The following is an 18,493-nucleotide window of genomic DNA, read 5'->3' on the forward strand; positions in this document are numbered from 1 at the left end:
AGGAACCTCCACAAATAAATTAAACAATAAATAGCCCTCGTCGGGGTCACACCATAAATAAGACGGCTGCGCACGCATCGGGCGGGCGGGCGGGCGGGTGGGCGGCAAGGCCTGCACACGCATCGGGCGGGCGGGCAGGCAGCAAGGCCTGAACGTCGCACTGCTTGTGCACAGACGTGCCCAGACGAACACCGAGACACGAGGGTGGGGGGGGGGGCATGATGAGGGACCCCGTGCCCACGTGAGACAAGGCCACAGGACACGGGAGAGCTCCGGTCTCGGGTCAAGCGCCGGCCGTGGGCAGGCAGGACCTGGCTTCGACCAGAGTGTCTTTGGACAGACAGAGCTTGAGAAAACTAAGTCCCGTGAGAGCAGCGTTCGAAAAGGCACTCAAAGCAAAGGAACCGGCCGGTGCCAGAGGAAAAAGTCACCAGGGGTCAGAGGTCACTGCTTTTCGCAAGGAGCAGACAGCCCGGCAGAGCCGGCCCAGCGCAGGGCCCGGGCATAGCGCAGGGGTCCCCTCCGGTTCCCACGGCCAGGGGCAGGCCCTGCTCACAAGCTCTCGCTGCTGGACGTGGTGCTGGCCCCATCGTCCGTGTCCAGGGCGCAGAGCCGCAGATCACAGCTCTCCGGGGTGCCCCCCTCAGCCCCCAGCATCCAGGGGTGGGCAGAGATCTGGTCCAGCGAGGGCCTCTCAGAGGGCCGCAGGGACAGACACCACTGAATGAGCTGCTGGCACTCTGTGGGGGAAGAGGGGGTCAGGACAGGGCCGCCCCGCGACACCTCGCCACCAGTGGCAGGCCCAGCCCCTCAGCGCACCTGGGGAGACCCTCCTGCGGAAGAAGAGGCGGCCCCGAAGAATCTCCTCGTCCTGCTCGAAGGGGATGTCCCCGCAAACCATGTCGTAGAGCAGCACGCCCAGAGACCACACGGTGGCCGAGCGCCCGTGGTAGCGGTGGTAGCGGATCCACTCCGGGGGGCTGTACACGCGGGTGCCTGGGGGACACACGGGGCTTAGCAGACTGGCTGCCGGGTCGGCGCCCCACCAGGCCGGCAGCACACGAACACCGAGACCCCTGGCTCCCAGCTGATCCTCTCCGCGTTGGAGCCGGGGCCCGGTCCTCACCCTGGAAAAACCCCGGCAGGCGTGGCCTCCCCGGGCGCCGGCCGCCCCGCCCCCCCAGCTGGCCCGGCGCGGGAGGCGGGTCACATGAGCGCGGGGTCCGGTTTCACAACAAACAGATGTGAGGTGAGGATACCGGGAAGGGGAGGGGCGGGGAGCCGCGGCTTCCCCGGCACCGCAATGCGGGGATTTCTGCGCGGCGCCCCCGCGTTCCGCACGCGCGCAGGGGAGGCCCGAGGCGGCGCCGGCCAAGAGGAGTCTGGAGTCCGCCCCGCGCCCCAACCTGCCGGACCCAACGGCCCGAGGCCTCGCTCTGGGCAAGCCGGCGCGGCGCGCGGCCCCAACAGTCGCCAGCCCCTCGGCCCTCGCCGCGGGGAGGGCGCTCACCGTCGAAGTCGGTGTAGACGGTGTCGCGGAGTAGCGCACCCGAGCCGAAGTCGATGAGCTTGAGCTCGCCCGAGCGCAGATCCACCAGCAGGTTCTCGTCCTTGATGTCGCGATGCACGACCCCGCAGCCGTGACAGTGGCGCACGGCGGCCAACACCTGCGCGAAGAAGCGGCGCGCCAGGGCCTCGTCGAGCGCGCCCCGCTCCGTGATGAAGTCGAAGAGGTCTTGCGCCGGCTCGGGCCGCTCCAGCACCAGTAGGAAGCCGTCGGACCGCTCGAACCAGTCCAACAGGCGAATGACCCCGCGCGCGCCTCCGGCCGCGCCCACCTTGCGTAGCAGCACCACCTCCAGGGGCACAGCCGCGCCGGCCTAAGGGACACGGCGGTCAGCGCGCTCCGCCCGGCGCCCGCGTCCCCCGCTCCGCCCGGCGCCCCGCGCTCCCCGCCCACACTTACGATGCTGCCCCACTCGGTCACCCGCTCCTTCACCACGTGCTTCACGGCCACCTGGGGGGAAGGGACCAGTGGTCAGGCCCACGCGGACGCAACGACGCGCGCGGGCCGAGAATACAGGGTGCCGGGCGGCCAGACTCACCGGGAGCCCGTCGGCGATGCGGCTGCCTGCGTAGACCGTGCCGAAGCCGCCGCTGCCCAGCACGGCGCCCACCTGATACACCTTCTCGAAGCTCTCCTTGTCTGCCTTGACTGTGGAGAGCGCACGGGCGGGGTTGGTGCGACCGGGGAGCCCGGCCCCCCGACCCCGGTGGACGCCCAACCTCGGTGCGCGCCCACACCCCCGGCCCCCGCATACCTGGCTGCAGGATTTTCACCGGGAGATGATCCACGCCGCCTGGTCCGCACAGGTGCGCCAAGGAGCCGAACTTGGAGAGCAGCATCGCGGGCGGCGGCCGGGCGCGGGCCCCCGGCCTCCGCGCCGCTTCTCGCCCGGCCCGGCTCCCCGCGCGGTGGAGGACGCGGGAGGACGGCCTCTCCGGGCCGCGCGTAGCCCCGACGCGGACAGCAGGCAGGTGCGCCGGGAGCGCCGGCCTCGGACCGCGGTCCTGTTCGGGCGAGGCCGTCCGCGCGGCGCACTGCCCGGCCAAGCCCCGCGTGAACCACGACGACACGCGCAGCAGGCCGAGCCGTTCACACGCCCGGACCGCCTCGCCCCGGGGTTTTGGGCCGCGGCCGCGCGTATCCCTCCGCGGGGGCGGGCCGAGCTGGGGCCCCGCCCCCTTCCGCCGGGGCCGAGCGGCGGGGGTCGCCTTTGGAACCCGCGTAAGCTGCCGAGGCGACGGCGGGAAGAGGCCGGCGCGCCTTCCGGAGTGGGCGGGGGCGGGCGGGGGGCGCGGCGAACCGCCTGGGACTAGCTGGCGGGAGCGGAGCCGCGGAGGCGCACGGCACGGCGTGGCGCGTCACCTCTCCGCGTTCACACACGCCCCCGCGCACGCGCAGTTCCCGCGCGGGCGGTGGCCCGGGAGTGCGGGGCGGGGCCGTGGGAGCCAATGGGAGCCGGTGTTTGCAAAGGGCACGGGGCCCAGCCAGTGGCGTCGCGCGGACGGGGCGGGGCCCTGGCCGCGCCGGGAAGGTCACCGGCTACACCGGCCCGGCGAGGGCGGCTGAGCCAGGAATGCGGCGGTGGGGTCCCGAGGAGCGGCGGGGTCCGGGAGGCGCCCCCGATACCCCAGGCTGTGCTCGTACCTCCCGGCAGTCCGCGCACCCCGACGCGCCCGTGGCCTGGAGCGGCTGGCACCTCCGCCCCCTGGGGGACCCCGCGGGCGACAGCGCCCCGGGCCTCGCAGCCCCCGGGTGGGCTGAGGCTCCACTCTGCCTACCCCGGGCCTTCGTTCTTACCCGGGCTTGACTTCAAAGCCCGCAGCCCGAGGTCCCTCCCTGACTCCGCCTCCCTCCCAGGAACTTTGCCCTGCTGACCCCGTGCCTGGAGAGCCCTCCTCGGCTCTCCACCCACCTGGTTGCCCTCCAGGCCCAGCTGCTGTCCACCTCTACCAGGGAGGCCACCTTGCCCGCCTCTGTCAGAGCCAGAGCCAGACTAGGTCTTCAGGGCCCTCGTCTGGACCTGAGCCTGTCCTCTGCCTTTTGTATAGACTCATCCAAACCCACGGGTTGCCAACCTCAGCCCAAGTCACCGGCCTGAGCAGCTCAGGTGTGAGCAGTCGTCTGCCGGTCCCAGTGGCTGAGCTCAGGACGTCCACTGCTTCCCACAGCCATCCCAGAGAGGGTTGAGGGTTGGGGGAGCCAGGAGGTCAAGGTACTGGTCCTTCTGGCATCGCAGGTACTCCCCGTGGCCCCTGGGGACCAGGCTGGGACCTCATCATGGCATCCACATCCCTGGGCCCATCAGAGGTTACCTTCAGGTGTGACTTCCAAGCATGTGCGCTCACCTGCCTCAGGGGCCCTGGCCAGCCTGCTGGCTCCCTCAGCACACCCAGCCTACCCCAAGTCACATCCCTTAGCTGCCACGGTCACTCTCCCAGGGCAGAGAGTAGACCCTCCACTGGTACAGCTCTTAGGTTTTTATCTTTCTGGAGCTCTGCCCACCGCCCTCCTGCGATGTGGACCCATAAAGGCAGGGCCAGGGCCGGCCGGTTAACCACAGTCCCCAGGCCAGTACAGTGTTCCTCATGGGGTCAGATCCAAGGCAGGATGCCTGCCCCTGAAGTGGAATCCAGGGGCTCTTGTCTTCTTGTGGGTTTTTCCAGGGGACCACTGGATGGTCCTCAGAGGCTTCCTGCTCAGATCAGGCTGCTACAGGTTCCTGGACCCACCTGGACCTAGCCTGTCCTGGGCTAGGAAGGGTGGGAGTGCTGGAGAGCATCCTGGATCTAGGTGTCAAGATGTGACTCTGAGGGCAGTTCCAACTTAGCCGACAGGGGCCAAGGTTCCCGGTGGCCTCCCCTCTGGGCCGCCAGACCTCCCATGTGAACCTGCAGGCCAGTCCTCCTTGGGTGTCCTGGCCTGTGTGCCCAGCTGGTCCCTGGCCTTGAGAGTCAGCCTTGAGAGGCCAGCATCCTGGGGCTGAGGGCCACCCCCTGCGCCCCACCAGCTGCAGAGTCTTGATCTGAAGACCCTGAGTCTCCCCAAACTCAGAGCAGGATTCACTCTCCTTCAGGAAGGGGCAGTGTGTGTCCCTCCCCCCCCAGCCCTGAAGCTGGGCTGAGCCACCTGTGGAAGCCCCGGGGGACTCTGGGAGTGGTGAGGGGTTCCCTGCTTAGTCTGGGAGTGGAGGACGGAGGAGGAGGCAGCCTCTTTCCTGAGATGGAGGTTTACTCAGAGCCTTCATCTCGTCCAGACTTGTGTGTTCTGGACTTTCTATTGTGTGTGTGTGTGTGTGTGTGTGTGTGTGTGTGTGTCTGTGTGTCCTGCACGGACTGTGAATCCCTGAGGGTCAGAATGGACTTGGACGCCCCTCCCTACCAAGGGCTGTCCTGCAGGGGGGCCTCTTTCAGGCCCAATCTGGCCCAAGGAATAGGCTGGGCAGGGGGCTGGCATCTCTGCCTGTGCAGCCACCCAGGGCCCATGTTTCCTCGGCACTGGGGGCCCCCAGTACCCAAAGTGACCCCGTCTAATGGGCAGGACTCGGGCAAGGTGCTGCCCACCTCCCCCTGCCCGTACCCTGCAGGCAGACATGACCCACCCGTTTCTCAGCTTGGCATATCGAGGCTCTGAGGTGTTCCCCCGGGTGTTCCTCCTTGTACAGGGAGGCAAGGCCAAATCTGAGCCCCAAGGGCCTCTTGCCCTTCTGCCCTGGGCATGGCCCTTGGTCAGTAACCCCAGGCCACCCCTTCCCTGCAGTTCTGATCCACACTCCACTTCCAGCCACACCCCCAGCAGTGCAGGATGTGAAACCCTGCCTGTTTTTTCCTGGTTCCTGGAAGGCCCATCGGTGGGCCTTAAAAATAGCTCTGGGCCCCACAAGCAGGCCTGGCCCAGGTCAGCAACTTCATGGGCCACAGAGCTGGGGCCACTCCTGCAGACGGCGGGGAGAGGCCCCCAGGAGGAGGGCTCAGCTGAGGTTGAGGCACCAGGCCACCGCACTGACCACAGAGGTCAGGCCCGGTCCCTTGGCCTCCCACCATTCCTTGGCGTGCCCGAGGCTCAGGCCAGCATGTCGTGAGCGCCTCCCTCCATGGGGCCGTGCTGCCGAGAGGGGCAGCCTCACAGCGGGGCCAGGTGCCTCTTCAAGTTCCCAGTGGCCTCTCAAGGGAGGTGTTTCCTTAGTGGGGGGAGCAGCTTGGATCTTCCCAGGGGGCTGCACCCCGCCCCACCCTGGAAGCAGCCTACCCCAACCCTGCACAGCCAGCCCCACAAGGTAACCCTGTCCTGCTGGTAGGAGGGGCGGCTGTTGCCATGGTGACTGGAGCCAGGCTATCCTCCCCAGACTGGGGAGGAAGAGGAGGCTGGGCAGCAGATAGCCTTGGCCAGCACCCTGTCTTCCATCCACACACATCCACACTCATGGACACACGCTTACAGACACGCCCACAGAGCTGGGCGTCACAGCAGGGAGCACGGGGGGGCGGGCACTTACTCCGGGTCAGGGCCCTCACACCCCTTGTCCCCGCATGTCAACAACAAAGGCCTCCTCAACTGGCCCCTTTCCAGCTGCCCCTGGACATCCCACAGGTTTGCTCGGCCCAGCCCTGGGCCTCTCCATGCCCCTCACCCCAGGCCATGCCCGGAGGACCCCCGCTTGCTCCTCAACCCTGTCTGTGCTCCCGTGGTCCCCAGGTCTCCCCAGCGCCCGCCGTCAGCACACCATCATCCTGCCTCCAATCCTCCAGGGCCGCTCCAGCCGTCAGGGTCCGTCCCGGTGACTTGGCCCACAGTCACAGCTGTCCCCCTGAGCCCCGTCCAGCCTCCACTCCCACTGCAGGAACCCCTGGCCCGCCGGGCCTGACCCCTCCCCAGCCCATAGGGCCTGGCTCGACAGCACCCAGCTTCACACCAGTGCCACCCCTGCCCCGACCCCAAACTGGGCTCTGGGAGCCCTGGGACCTGGCCCTGCCTGCGTGCCGCATGGAAAACCCCCCACACAGGGCCACAGCCTGGCTGAGGCGGGAGGAGCCTTCCCTCTGGCCTGCTCTCGCCTCCATCCTGGCCTCTCACCCACCGGGGAGGGGAGTCAGCAGAGCCAAGCCAGGGTTTTGCAATGTTCCCCAAAGGCAACTGGGGTAGGGCCTGGGCTGGGGCTGGGGCGTCCCTCAGTGGGAGCTGGTGGCCTGTGGGAACTCTGGTCGCCCCGCCCAGGAGACCCCAGCCTGGCCTGACTCAAGGCCAAGGCTGGCCCAAGTTCAATGGCTGCCATTCCCTCTGGGCACACCCCCTGCTGCCACCGTACAGCATTCACATCTTGAGAGCCGCCCACGGCCTGGCAATGGTCACCTGGACTCTTGGCCAAGGGGACCCCGAAGAACGAACGAGGGAGCACCCGGGCCCAACCCAGGGAAAGGCTGGGGTCCCAGTGGACCTGACCGCAAATGCAGCTGGACTGGAGCACCCAACACTGGCCTTGGGGGTGGCGGCGATGGGAGCGGTGACAACCCATCGGGGACCTGCCTGGGCTGCAGGGGTCCTCTCCTCACCCGGCTTCCGGCCCGGCACTGGGGCCAGGCCCCCGCAGGCTGTGAGCACAGCCTTGGCACTGGCCCAGCTCCCTGGCCACTTTGCTGGGGCCTCACGTCTCTCACCGCCCCCCTGCCTGGGTGTCCTCACCCGTGGGGCTCTGGCCACCCCCGTGCAGGGCTGTGCGGAGGAGCCAGTGAGATGCCTGTGACGTGCTTCTGGGGCGCACAGTACATGCGTGCTACACGCGGCCGTGACGGCTCTAGCTGTTGTCCTGTGCAGAGGCCCCAGATTTCAAAGGGGGAGCCTAGGGGCTCCCTGGGATGGGGATGCCTGGGGCGGGGCCCGGCCGACTCTGGCAGCTCCACCATCTCTGTGCTGAGACCCCAAGGAGCCCAGCCTGGATGGGACTGGGGGAGGGCCGTCCCCTCTCATGCCCCCTGCTCACCCCAGAGGCCCAGTCCCCAGGGGGCTGGGGCCGGCAGGGCTGCCCCCTGCGGGGCCCCCGCGCCCCAACCCCAGAAGCAGGTGCAGCCTCTGAGCCCCGGCGGCCTCTATAGATGGTGCCCAGGCGGCTTGGGCTCCTCAGTCCCTGCTGCTGCGGCCCCAGCACGGAGGTGAGGGTGAGGCACGGAAGGGGCCTCGGAGGGTGGTCTCCAAGGAGCCGGAAGCTGGGCCGACCTGCCTGTGTCTGCCTCTGATTTGCATGCGGTGTCCTGCGCTGGGCTCCAGGAGCCGTGCAGCCAGTGGGTCCCACACCGGGGCTTCCTGGAGGAGGCCCAGTTCAGCTGAGTCTACAAGGCCGAACCAGAATGGGGAGGGTGGGGGGGGGCATTCAGCCAGGTGGGAGCCACAGAGGGTCAAGGGTTGGGGGTCAGAGCGGCGCAGCTTGCCTTGGAGACCTTGGGGCCCAGGGCCTGCGGCAGGAATGATCTTGTCTTGGGAGAGTTTCATTCAGTCCCAGGGCTGGCCAGGGCCACGCTCAGACCACGCTCAGGCCAGGGAGAGACTGCCTCCTACGGATGGACCCAGGGTCTCCAGAGCACGGCCGGGAGGGCCTGGTCACGGTAAACATGGGATCAGGACGAATAACAGCCTTGGAGACACGCATCTAGTGAGTATGTGCCCGTGCACAGCACACTCACGTACCCCCCGTGCAGCCCTCGGTGGGCCCTGCTTTCACACCACGTCACACAGAGAGAGCGGTGGCCTGTGGGGCTGTTGTGGTAGGGAGACAGGGGCCTCGGGGGAAGGATGAGCCCGAGGGCGGTAACTGGCCCCTCCGGGAAGATAGGAGAGTGTCACTGCCAGGGCATGAACCTCGCCCAAGAATGGATCAGGCCTGGAACAAAGCAGAGCAAGATGGATGACGGTTTCGGACCAGCCTTGATCTGGCCCTTCCCTCCCAGCCCCAGGCGGTGCCCACACAGCTCAGAGCCCAAAAGCCTGGGCTCGCCCTTTAATGGACCCCTCTGGGTCCCCTCCTTTAATGGTTCAGAAATAGAGAGCTAGGGGGACTTCCCTGGTGGCGCAGTGGTTAAGGATCCACCTGTCAATGCAGGGGACATGGGTTCGAGCCCTGGCCCGGGAAGATCCCACATGCCATGGAGCAACAAAGCCCGCAAGCCACAACTCCTGAGCCCGCGAGCCACAACTGCTGAAGCCCGCGCGCCCAGAGCCCGTGCTCCACAACAAGAGAAGCCACCGCGATGAGAAGCCCGCGCACCACAACGAAGAGTAAGTAGCTCCCGCTCACTGCGACTAGGGAAATCCCGCGGGCAGCAACAAAGACCCAATGCAGCCCAAAATAAATAAATTTATTAAAAAAAAAAAAAAGAAATGGAGAGCTAGGGAAGAGCCCCCCCACACACCTGGGCATTGGCGGCCGGGGTCGGGGGGCAGGGTGGTTAGCGGTTCCAGGGAAGATACAGTGTGGTTCAACTGCTGATGGGGCGCGGTAAGAACTGCACTGGCGAGGGCTGTCTTCACAATGCCCGGCACCCTGCCAGCACACAGCGGTGCACGAGGCTCCCTGGACCCAAGCCTCAGGCGACCCTCTCCTTCCATGCCTGCTGGGAGCAGACCCAGGCCTGCGGGCAGTGGCCAGACCCCAATGGCCATAGCCTGGATGGGCAGCCGGGCCAGGGCAGGGGGCAAGCCTGCCAGACAGGCCCCAGGAGACCTGTGTGGTCTTCCGGACTCTCCCCACTGCAGCACTGGCTGTAGGGACCCAGGTTGGCACCCCCAGCACCAGCCTGTGCAGGGAAGCAAGACGCCCCTGGGCATGTGGATCCAGGACGCAGCAGAGGCAGAGTGCTGCCCACTGGGGAATGTCAACGTTCAGGGGTTGCTGCCCAGGCCTGTGGGGGATGATGGGGAGAGTCTGGTGACCCTGAACCCTGAAGGCCGGAGGCCCTTCCCGGCTCATCGTGAAGTCCTGGTATGGGGGGCGCGTTAAGAGCAGCTAAAGGAGGGGGGTTCAGGGCTGCTGGAGCTCTGGAGCCGCCCCCTGAGTTTAGGCTCCAGCACGGACTGGGGAAGTCCGAGGGCCCACTGAAGCCCTGGGGGTGGCCTGTCCCCGTCTCTGCTCGGGGCTCCCTGGCATCCTTATCCAGGGCCCCGAGCTGGCCTGGGCACAGCATCCCGTTCAGAAGAAGTGGCCAGGCTGGTTTCCAACCTCAGGCCACTTGCCGCTTCCCAGGAAGTGACGGCTCAGGGGGGAGCTCGAGAGCTGCATGGCCTCGGGACGCCCCCAACTCTTGCCTGGCTCATCCCTAAATGCCCCATACTCACTCCCACCAGCTTCTTGGAGGAGGTGGTGGTGCCGTGGGTGCTCCACGGAGCACCAGGAGCCAGGAGGAGCTCCCCGTGGCTGAGCGGCGGGGTCAGGGCCCAGGTAGCAGCCCACCCGTGCAGACACGCAGCGGGCCCCTTGGTGCACGTGTCCCTCTGGCTTGCAGCACCGGCCCCCTCTGCCCCCGGGGTCACCCCCTCCGGAGGAAGGAGACCAGTGGGCTGCGGCAGGGTGTGGCCAAGGGCTGGGGACTCCGGACCCACTGTCCGGACAGGAGCCCAAAGCCCAGGAGAGGCCCGCCCCGCCCTGACCGCCGCAGTGGGGCTGAGGGCAGGGCCTCAAAGCCCCTGCAGACCTGCCCATTGCAGGGACGGGTGCTCTACCCCAGGGCCCAGGGCCATCTCCCCTCGGGGCAGTGGGCGCCCAGCTCCCTAGAAGACCTGGCGGAGGGGGCAGGAGACAGCAGTGGGAGCGCGCCTGCGGGTGACAGGTGGGGCGGGGACACCACAGGGAGGGGTGGGCACGTTCCTGGGCCACCAGTGGGCCTCGCCCGCCTCAGGGCCATGGAGCCAGTGGGCAGGGCTGCTGAGTCACCACAGAGAACCGGGAAGAATGGAAAGAATTCTGCACTTTTACTCTCTGGCTAGGCTCCCCACCCCCACGAAATTCCCCATCCCAGGCCACCAGCCTCTCCCGCTTCCCGCTGCCCTGGGCAGGCCTGGCTCCCTGCCTGACCCTGACCTCTGGGCAGCGTTGGCGTCCTGCCAGCTGGGGCCCTGCTGGGCTGGGGTATTCGGTGGACAGGATGCCCACCTGGCCCAGAGAGGGCCCCATACCAGCACCCTCTGCCTCCTTCTGGGGGCCTGGCTTCCCAGGGTCTGAGTGGGCTCAGGAATGGGGTCCTGGGTCAGGCGGCCCCCTGGGGGGGGCTGGGACCCGGGGGTGGGGGGTTCCAGGCAGAGCCCAGCTTAATATCTGCAAAATGGGGCCTTTGGTCACTCCCCAGCACTGCTGGTGGGGGACGTGATGGGGGGCTGCAGGTGTCTCCACCCCAGCTGGGCCGAGGAGCCTCTGCCCTTGCCCTTCCTGAACCTGTGCCGACTGCCTCCCTCCTACCTCCCAGCTGGGGCCTATGGGGACCCAAGCGACGCCCCATTCTAGCCCTCTGCTCCTCACCACCAGCTCTGTCTCCGCCACCCCCATCTTGGCGGCCCCCCGTGGCTCTCTGGCGGCCTGGCAACCAGGGAGCCGCTGACTCGCAGTTTCGGGGACACACCTGTGCAGGGTTTCGACCCCGCCCTGGGGCCACACGCAGGTGGGCAAGTCAGCTGCACGGGCAGCAGGAGAGCGAGCGGACCCAGGGCCCCCACCGCTGCCCTGGCCCTGGTATCCGTCCTGCCCCACCCGGCCCCCACCCCAGCCCCCAGGCCTGGCCACTTCTCCAGTCCCTCCGAAGCAGCATCTGGAGACCGCTTCTGCGAACACACCACTCCCCACTGAAAACCCTTCCAGGGCTCCCTCTTGCCTGTGGAGAAGAAGCAGAGCCGCTGGCCTCAGTCCTCTCAGCTGTAGGATTGGTATTCAGGGAGCAGCAGCTGCCCCTGGTAGGACTGCGGGGGGCAGGTGCGGGGAGGCACCTGGGCCATGGGCAGGTGGTGGCACCTCGAAGCCCCGTGTGACCTGCTCCTGCCTCTCCCACCTCTGGTGGCATGGAACCCCTCTGCCAGCCGCCCTTCACTTCCGGGCGTGGATGCGCGCTGGTCCCCGTGCCGCCCTGGGCCCCCTGGCCGGCGCAGGCTGGGCAAGCCTCAAAGTGCCTGCCGTACTGACTGCAGCTCAGGCCTGGGGGGCTTCGGTCCGGCTCCTGGATCCCAGGTACTGGCACCCTTCCTAAAGCAGAGGCCTGTCGTGCGGGGGAGCAGGGGCAGGACGTGGAGGGGGTGGCGCGGGGAGCCTGTCCCGCCAGGACCTGCCCACACGGGCTCTGAGGGCAGAGCCGGGCCATGTGGTCGTCCTCTTGGTCCTCATTTACAGGTGGGGAAACTGAGGTTCGGGGACACAAGTGGCTGGCCAGGCCCCACGTACCAGCTGAGGTTGGGCAATGCTGCCCTGCTCACAGGCTAGAAAACCAAGGCTAGGGGTCACCAGGACAGGGGCTGGGGGGACAGGCAGGGGAGCTGGGTGGGCGACCCAGAGCCTAAGGCCGGGCCTGGGCTCACCCAGGGCCAGAGGCCGGGCAGGAGGTGCTGGGGCATCTTCGTAGGCTGGCCCCATGCCAGTCCTTGTGTAAGAACTTGGGGTCAAGGAGGTGGGCAGGGGTGGCCAGGGCAGAGGGGTGGCACCGGCCAGGGCAAGAGTGTCTGGAGTTGTCGAGTCTTGGAGTCGGCGAGGACTGCTGGGCACAGTGCCCGCGGGAAGGAGCCCACAGTGGGGGCAGGAGAGCAGGCTGGGCTGAGCAGTGGCCAGGGGGCCTCGGCGGAGGGTCTGCCCTCCTGCAATCCCACCTGCCGGGACACTGGGGAGCCCAGCAGAGGTGACCCGCCTGCCTGCCTGGGCCCCGAGCCCCTGGGGGAGGCAGGTTGGGGCCAGCATCAGCTGGCCTGGTGGCTGGTGCCCTGGCACGTGGAGCAGGGCCGCCCATCTGAGCAGCACATGGAGCCCGGCCCTGCCCTCAGTGTGAGTTCAAGGGCTCTGGAGGGCACTGGCCAGACTGCCCTTGGGCCGAGGGGCGGGGGGCAGAGCTGGGTCTCGGCCCCACCCGGTAGCCAGGCCCCAGGCCAAATCTGGCCTCCCTGTGTCTCTGAGTCGTGAACAGGAGAGGAGTGGACGCTGCCTGCCCATCCCCCCCCCCCACTGGGCTGGTGCCCTGAGGTGCTACCCATGACGCAGGCTATGGCCTCTGTTCCACCTGCCTCCTGGCTGGGCTCCAGTCCACATACACACGTGTACGCACACACACACACACCTGGAAAGACCAGTTCCACAGGCCGGCTCTTGGCCTGTGTAGGCCAGGCCTGCCCAGACACTGCCCTACCCCCCCCCTCCCCGGCCCCAGCCTCGGTTTCCCCACCTGTGAGCTGGGCAGTCCTGCCCACCTGAGGTCCTTGCTAGGCTGGGCGCACAGAGGGGCCTCAAGGTCGGGGGTGGGGGTGGGGAGCGGGAAGAGGCCCCCCCCACCTTCCCCCACCCCCCGGGGCCCTTCCAGGTGGTTGGTACGCACCAGCTGTGCCCCGGAGCTGTGCCCCGGAGCTCTCCACCGCGTCAGCACTCAGCCAGCGGCCGGGACTCCCGGGAGGCGCCTGAAGGTGGTTCCTCAGTTCCTCAGTGGGCGGAGGACTCATCAATGACACAGCTCAGACTGGCCCGCACCCCACTCTGTGCCCCATGCTCCCCTGCGGTTGATGGTGACACCCACCCTTCCCTGTCGCTGGAGCCATCCGGGCCATCCCCACCCGTGGGTGCCCCTCTCGACCTCTTAGGACTTCCTGCGTTGTGGCTTCGGCTTGTCCGAGGGGCGCCCAGGAGAGCGCTCTGCGTGAGCCCCTAAGCCAGCCTGTGGGGCTGGAGAGGTGCGATGGGGCGGTGCGCGAGCGGGGTTGGGGGAGAGGGGGCGCCAGAAGCGTGCGCAAGCGCTGCTGGGATATCTGTGAGCCCGTGTGCCTGCGAGCAGGATGGCGAGTGCGAAGATGCCTGTGGTCCCCTGTGTCCTCACGTGGGTGGGCCCACGTGGGTGGGTGCTGAGTCAGGATCTGGAAGGGCCCACGTGGACCAGTGTGGACCCTTGTGCCCTGACCAGTGGTCATGTCCTTCATGACCTGCAGCCCTGAGGGCCCCCTCCTCTGGAAAGTCCAGCAGCCCGGCCGCCCAGGAACTCGGGACCGTCACCCACAGGCTTCATGTCCAGGCCACACCATGGCACCGGGCAGAAGTGTGGCCCACGGAACAGAGGGCCCCGGCGCCAGCCCTGGCAGCCAGCACCCAGGGCCTGCACCTGCCCCCAAGACGCGGACCCAACCCAAAGCACCCTGCGACCCATCCTGCCTCCAGGCCATCCTCCCAGCGCCCCCCAGCAGGAAGCCAACCCTCTGCAGCCCGAGGGGCTCTGCTCTCTGGACCTTCTCCCAGGCCTGGGGTGGCTGGTGGGGAGGGTCTCCTGCCCTGGGGAACGTCCAGTCCGGGTGGCGGGAGGGGACGAGGGGGAGCAGGGCCAGAAATCCTGATCTGTGAGGCTGGGGAGTCCCGGGCCGGAGGACTACGGGGGAGACCTGCAGGGCGGTGCGGTCGAAGGGCAGTCGGGGGGCTCATGTCGAGGGGTATAAAGGTCGGTGGGCAGTGCGGGCGTTGGGGGGCGGCTGGGGCCCGGGGACAGCAGGGGACAGGGCTAGAGGCGGGGCAGGACGCACGGGGCGGAGCAAGGGGGGCTGGGGCGGGGTCGAGGGGCGGCGGGGGTGGGGGAAAGGCCAGAGGGAGGCGAGGGGGCCCTGGGGGTGGGGGAGCTGGGTTTTGGGGTGGGGCCGGAGCAGCGGGAAGTGGGGGTCGCGGCGGGGGCGCCCGGGAACACAATGGGCGCTTGTGTGCCGATGCGGCAGCCGGCGCCCTGAGCGGACACCGCCCTGTTCCGGCCGCACACCGTGTCCTGGGCCGGGCGGCCGCGGCCCCGGGCCAGCGGGGAGGGCGCAGCAGGGCTGGGCACGCGCGGCGGCTGGAGCGTCCCGCCCGCCGGGCTCCCCGCGGCTCCACTGCGGCGGCTCCACTGCGGCCGCCCCACCAGGCCCTCCGGCTCCTCTCTCAGGGGTGGCCGTGGCCTGTGTCCCTCAGCCCGTGTCCCAGGGCCTGGCCATCCTGGCTCCGTGTGGCAACTGGGCTCAGAGGCCAACCGACCCGGCACAGGGCCCAGCCCAGGTCTGGCGGGCTCGCCCGGCCACTGGGGTCTGCACCCCGGACTGGCGGGCGGGAGTGGGGGGCGGGGCTTACATGCCCTGTGGGGAGGCGGCCCTGCAGGCTCCGCTGGGAGGGCGTGTGGGCTGCATCCTGGCCCTGCAGGGGGGCGGGGGTGGGCACAGAGCTGAGCGCCCTCGCTCTTGCTTCACAGCCCCAGAGGCAGCTGAGAAAAGAGGAGGCCTGGCCCTCCTAGGCCTCCAGCCATGTTCCGGGAAGCCAGGAGGGAGGGTAGCTGCGCAAGGGTGGAGCCGGCATTGGGCAGAGGGGTTGAGATCTCAGGCCAGTGTGGGTCTGCAGCTGAGGCCCCTCTGCCACGCCCCAACTCCCACCCGCTGCAGGCGAGCGGCTGCAGGACCCAACAGAGCCCTGCAGGGGTCCTGTCTCGATCTCAGGCCCCACCCTAGACAGGCAACAGCTCTCTAGCTCCCTTGGGGAGGCCCCAGGAGAGGGCATTTGCATGACAAATGGGTTCCCTGGAAGGCTGCTGGGCCCGGGAAGCTGGCGCTCCTGTGTGTGCGCGTGTGTGTCTGCGGACGGCAGGCCCGACCGCGCTCCGCATGGGCTCACAGCGTCCTCCTGCGTTAGGGTGCACAGCTCGGCCGTCCTCGCAGGCCTGCTCACAGAGGCAGCCCCATCTGGGCCACAGAGCCGGGGCCTAGCCCCAGTGGGCTCAGAAGTTTCCTCATCAGTTAGGAAGACCTCACCCAGGCCCCGTGTCCCTATACCCTGGTGGTGGTCCCGCGGCTCGGCAGGACAGGCCACGTCTGCTGTCGGGCCTACAGGGCTGTGAGGCCGGCGAGGGGGATTCTGAGCAGATGCCCAGGGCTTCCTCCCAGATTCTTGGTCCCCAGCTTCTGGGACGGGCTCGAGGGGGCCAGACCTGGCCAGGTTGGGTAAGGGGAGGTTGGAAGGTGGGGGGAGCATGGGCAGGGGGGTGGCAGGGCGTGGGGAGACCAAGGTGGGGATGAACCGAGGAACCGGTGATGGTGCCAAGGAACAGGCGAAGGTCAGCCTGGGTCAGATTGGACCGGGGGGTGTCTGGCTGCGGGGAGCGTGGTTAAATGGGGCTCGCCAGGACCCTCGGGGAGGGCAGGCCTGGCTGTGTTCTGGGGAGGCTGGGCTTGCACTTAGGGTCCAGAGTCTCCTGCTCTCTAAACTCTGTTATTCTGCAGGCCCTCTGGGAGACGTTCAAAAAAGGAAAAGAAGGAACCGTGAAACCTCGCAGAGTCAGGTGCCCAGCATGCCACAGGCATGAACATTTAAGATGCAGAGGGGCTTCCCTGGTGGTGCAGTGGTTAAGAATGCAGGGGACACGGGTTTGAGCCCTGGTCCGGGGAGATCCCACATGCCGCGGAGCAACTAAGCCCGTGCGCCACAGCTACTGAGCCTGTGCTCTAGAGCCCGTGAGCCACAACTACTGAGCCCGCGAGCCACAACTACCAAAGCCCGTGCGCCTACAGCCTGTGCTCCGCAACAAGAGAAGCCACCGCAATGAGAAGCCCGCGCATCGCAACGAAGAGTAGCCCCGCTCGCTGCAACTAGAGAAAAGCCCGCACGCAGCAACAAAGACCCAATGCAGCCAAAAATAAATAAATAAAATAAATAAATTTTAAAAAAAAATAAGGAAAAGAAGGACTTCCCTGGTGGTCCAGTGGTTAAGAGTCTGCGCTTCCACTGCAGGGGGCGTGGGTTCGATCTCTGTTTGGGGAAGTTCCGCGTGCTGCGAAGTGAGGCAAAAAAAAAAAAAAAAAAAAGATAAAGAAGATCTGGTCTTGATTCAGAGGAGAGGAGCCCTCAAGACCAGCTCCACGCAATAAAAAGTGAATTCACATGAGTAAGTGAGCGTAACAAGAAACAGGTGAAGTTAAGTTTAATGTTGATCTTATTTAACCCTGTATCTCCGAAATATTATCAACATGTGGTTAGTATAAACAGGCATTAATGAGACAGTTTACATCTTTTCTCCTACCGAAGCCTAAACCGCCTGGGCCTCCCTTATTGCAGGTGGCTCAGTTCTCACCGGCGAGGAGGGGCCCTACGGGTGGTGCCGCTGTGGACCCCTGCTCGGGTTCGGGAGCCTGTTAGAAATGCAGAACGCCAACCGAAGACTCACTGGCCACCCTGGTGATCCCAGGGCACCTTTGCGTTCCCAAGCCTGGGGCCGGAGGCCTCTTGGTGGTGGGGAGATATACCCAGGAAATGTCTTTTTTAAAAAAAATACGTATTTTAACATTTTAATTGTTAAATGTAGCATGCAGAAAAGAGCACAGACTTGTCATGGTCCTTTTTTTTAATATGTTTATTTAATGTTCTAAATAAAGAAAGATTAAACTTAAAAATCACTTTAAAAAAATCACTGTCATGAACGTTACCCTTTATTATAATATTGTGAAGGGCAAGTTTTAACGCAGATGTAAGGGCGGTGACCTCACTGCAGACGCTGAAGCCACACGGTGTTTCGTAGCTCGTGGGGGTGTATTTCGTTCCTACCTGAGTGGTGAAACGCTGCACCAAACTAACTCAGTTGTTTTTATGTTTCATTGTGGTAAAATCTATGTAACATAAAATTTGCCGTTTAACCACTGAGTATACAGCTCAGGGGCATGAAGCACACCCACCTTGGGGCTTCCCTGGTGGCACAGTGGTTAAGAATCCGCCTGCCAATGCAGGAGACATGGGTTTGAGCCCTGGTCCGGGAAGATCCCACGTGCAGTGGAACAACTAAGCCCGTGCACCACAACTACTGAGCCTGTGCTCTAGAACCCACGAGCCACAACTACTGAGCCCGCGAGCCACAACTACTGAAGCCTGTGCACCTAGAGCTCGTGTTCTGCAATGAGAAGCCAGCATGATGAGAAGCCCGCGCACTGCAACAAAGAGTAGCCCCCGCTCGCCGCAACTAGAGAAAGCCCGCGCGTAGCAACGAAGACCCAACGAAGCCAAATAAATAAATAAATAAGCTAGGAAATATTACTAAAAAAAAAAAAGAATTCCTTTCCTTTTAAAGGCTGAGTAATATTCCACTGTGTGTAGAGACCACATTTTTTTAAATCCCTCCATCCACTGATGAACACATGGGCTTCTCCTGTCTTTGTCTGTCGTGAAGGATGCTGCCATGAGCACGGGTGTGCAAGGGTTTGTCAGAGACCCTGCTTTCAGATCTCTGAAAACAGAATCCTGGGTCGTGTGGGACTCGAGCCCATCCTGAGGAACGTCCGTGGTGTTTTCCACGCGGCTGCACCATTTTACAATCCCGTCAGCTGTGTGCACGAGGGTACCATTTTACTACAGGCTGCCAACACTTGGTACTTTCCGTTTCTTTGGTGGCAGCCATCCTGGTGGGCGTGATGTGGCATCTCAGGGGGGTCTTGATCTGCAGTCGCCCCAGGTTGTCACTGCCCGACACCCTCTCCCTGTCTTCACTGTCCTTCTCGCCCAGCTCAGACCCTGGACCCCCTGAACGCCCCCTTTCCCCCTCGGCCCCTCTCATGCCACTACCCCCGACTCAGGGCAGCTGGATGTGGCTGGAGAAACACCCTCCCCGCTGCCCTCCCCTTCTACTCCATCTCCCCCCCTCCCAAACCCTGACCCCTCTTGTCCTCTGCACCCCTCCCGCCCGCCCTGCGAGCCCCTCACAGGCCCCTCCATCCCCCACCATTAGTCCC

General features: G+C 65.8%; 1 protein-coding gene across 1 annotated transcript; it reads right to left on the minus strand.

The window, feature by feature from the left end:
* Nucleotides 1-552: 552 nt before the first annotated feature.
* Nucleotides 553-2,409, minus strand: PIM3 (Pim-3 proto-oncogene, serine/threonine kinase). Its single transcript, XM_065887433.1, has 6 exons — nucleotides 2,322-2,409; nucleotides 2,106-2,215; nucleotides 1,967-2,017; nucleotides 1,511-1,880; nucleotides 820-996; nucleotides 553-740 (listed from the first exon to the last, which is right to left on the minus strand). The coding sequence occupies exons 1-6, from the start codon at nucleotides 2,404-2,406 to the stop codon at nucleotides 553-555; spliced, it is 981 nt and encodes a 326-aa protein (XP_065743505.1). The 5' UTR covers nucleotides 2,407-2,409.
* Nucleotides 2,410-18,493: the final 16,084 nt, after the last annotated feature.

Source organism: Phocoena phocoena, chromosome 11 (genome assembly GCF_963924675.1).
Source record: "Phocoena phocoena chromosome 11, mPhoPho1.1, whole genome shotgun sequence".
In the NCBI taxonomy this organism is placed as follows: Eukaryota; Metazoa; Chordata; class Mammalia; order Artiodactyla; family Phocoenidae; genus Phocoena; species Phocoena phocoena.

Coding starts and splice junctions, on each gene's coding strand:
- PIM3 (XM_065887433.1), bottom strand. CDS start 2,406: ATGCTGCTCTCCAAGTTCGGCTCCTTGGCGCACCTGTGCGGACCAGGC. Junction 2,216..2,321: donor GGTGAAAATCCTGCAGCCAG/GTATGCGGGGGC, acceptor CGCTCTCCACAG/TCAAGGCAGACAAGGAGAGC. Junction 741..819: donor CCGCAGGAGGGTCTCCCCAG/GTGCGCTGAGGG, acceptor CTTCCCCCACAG/AGTGCCAGCAGCTCATTCAG.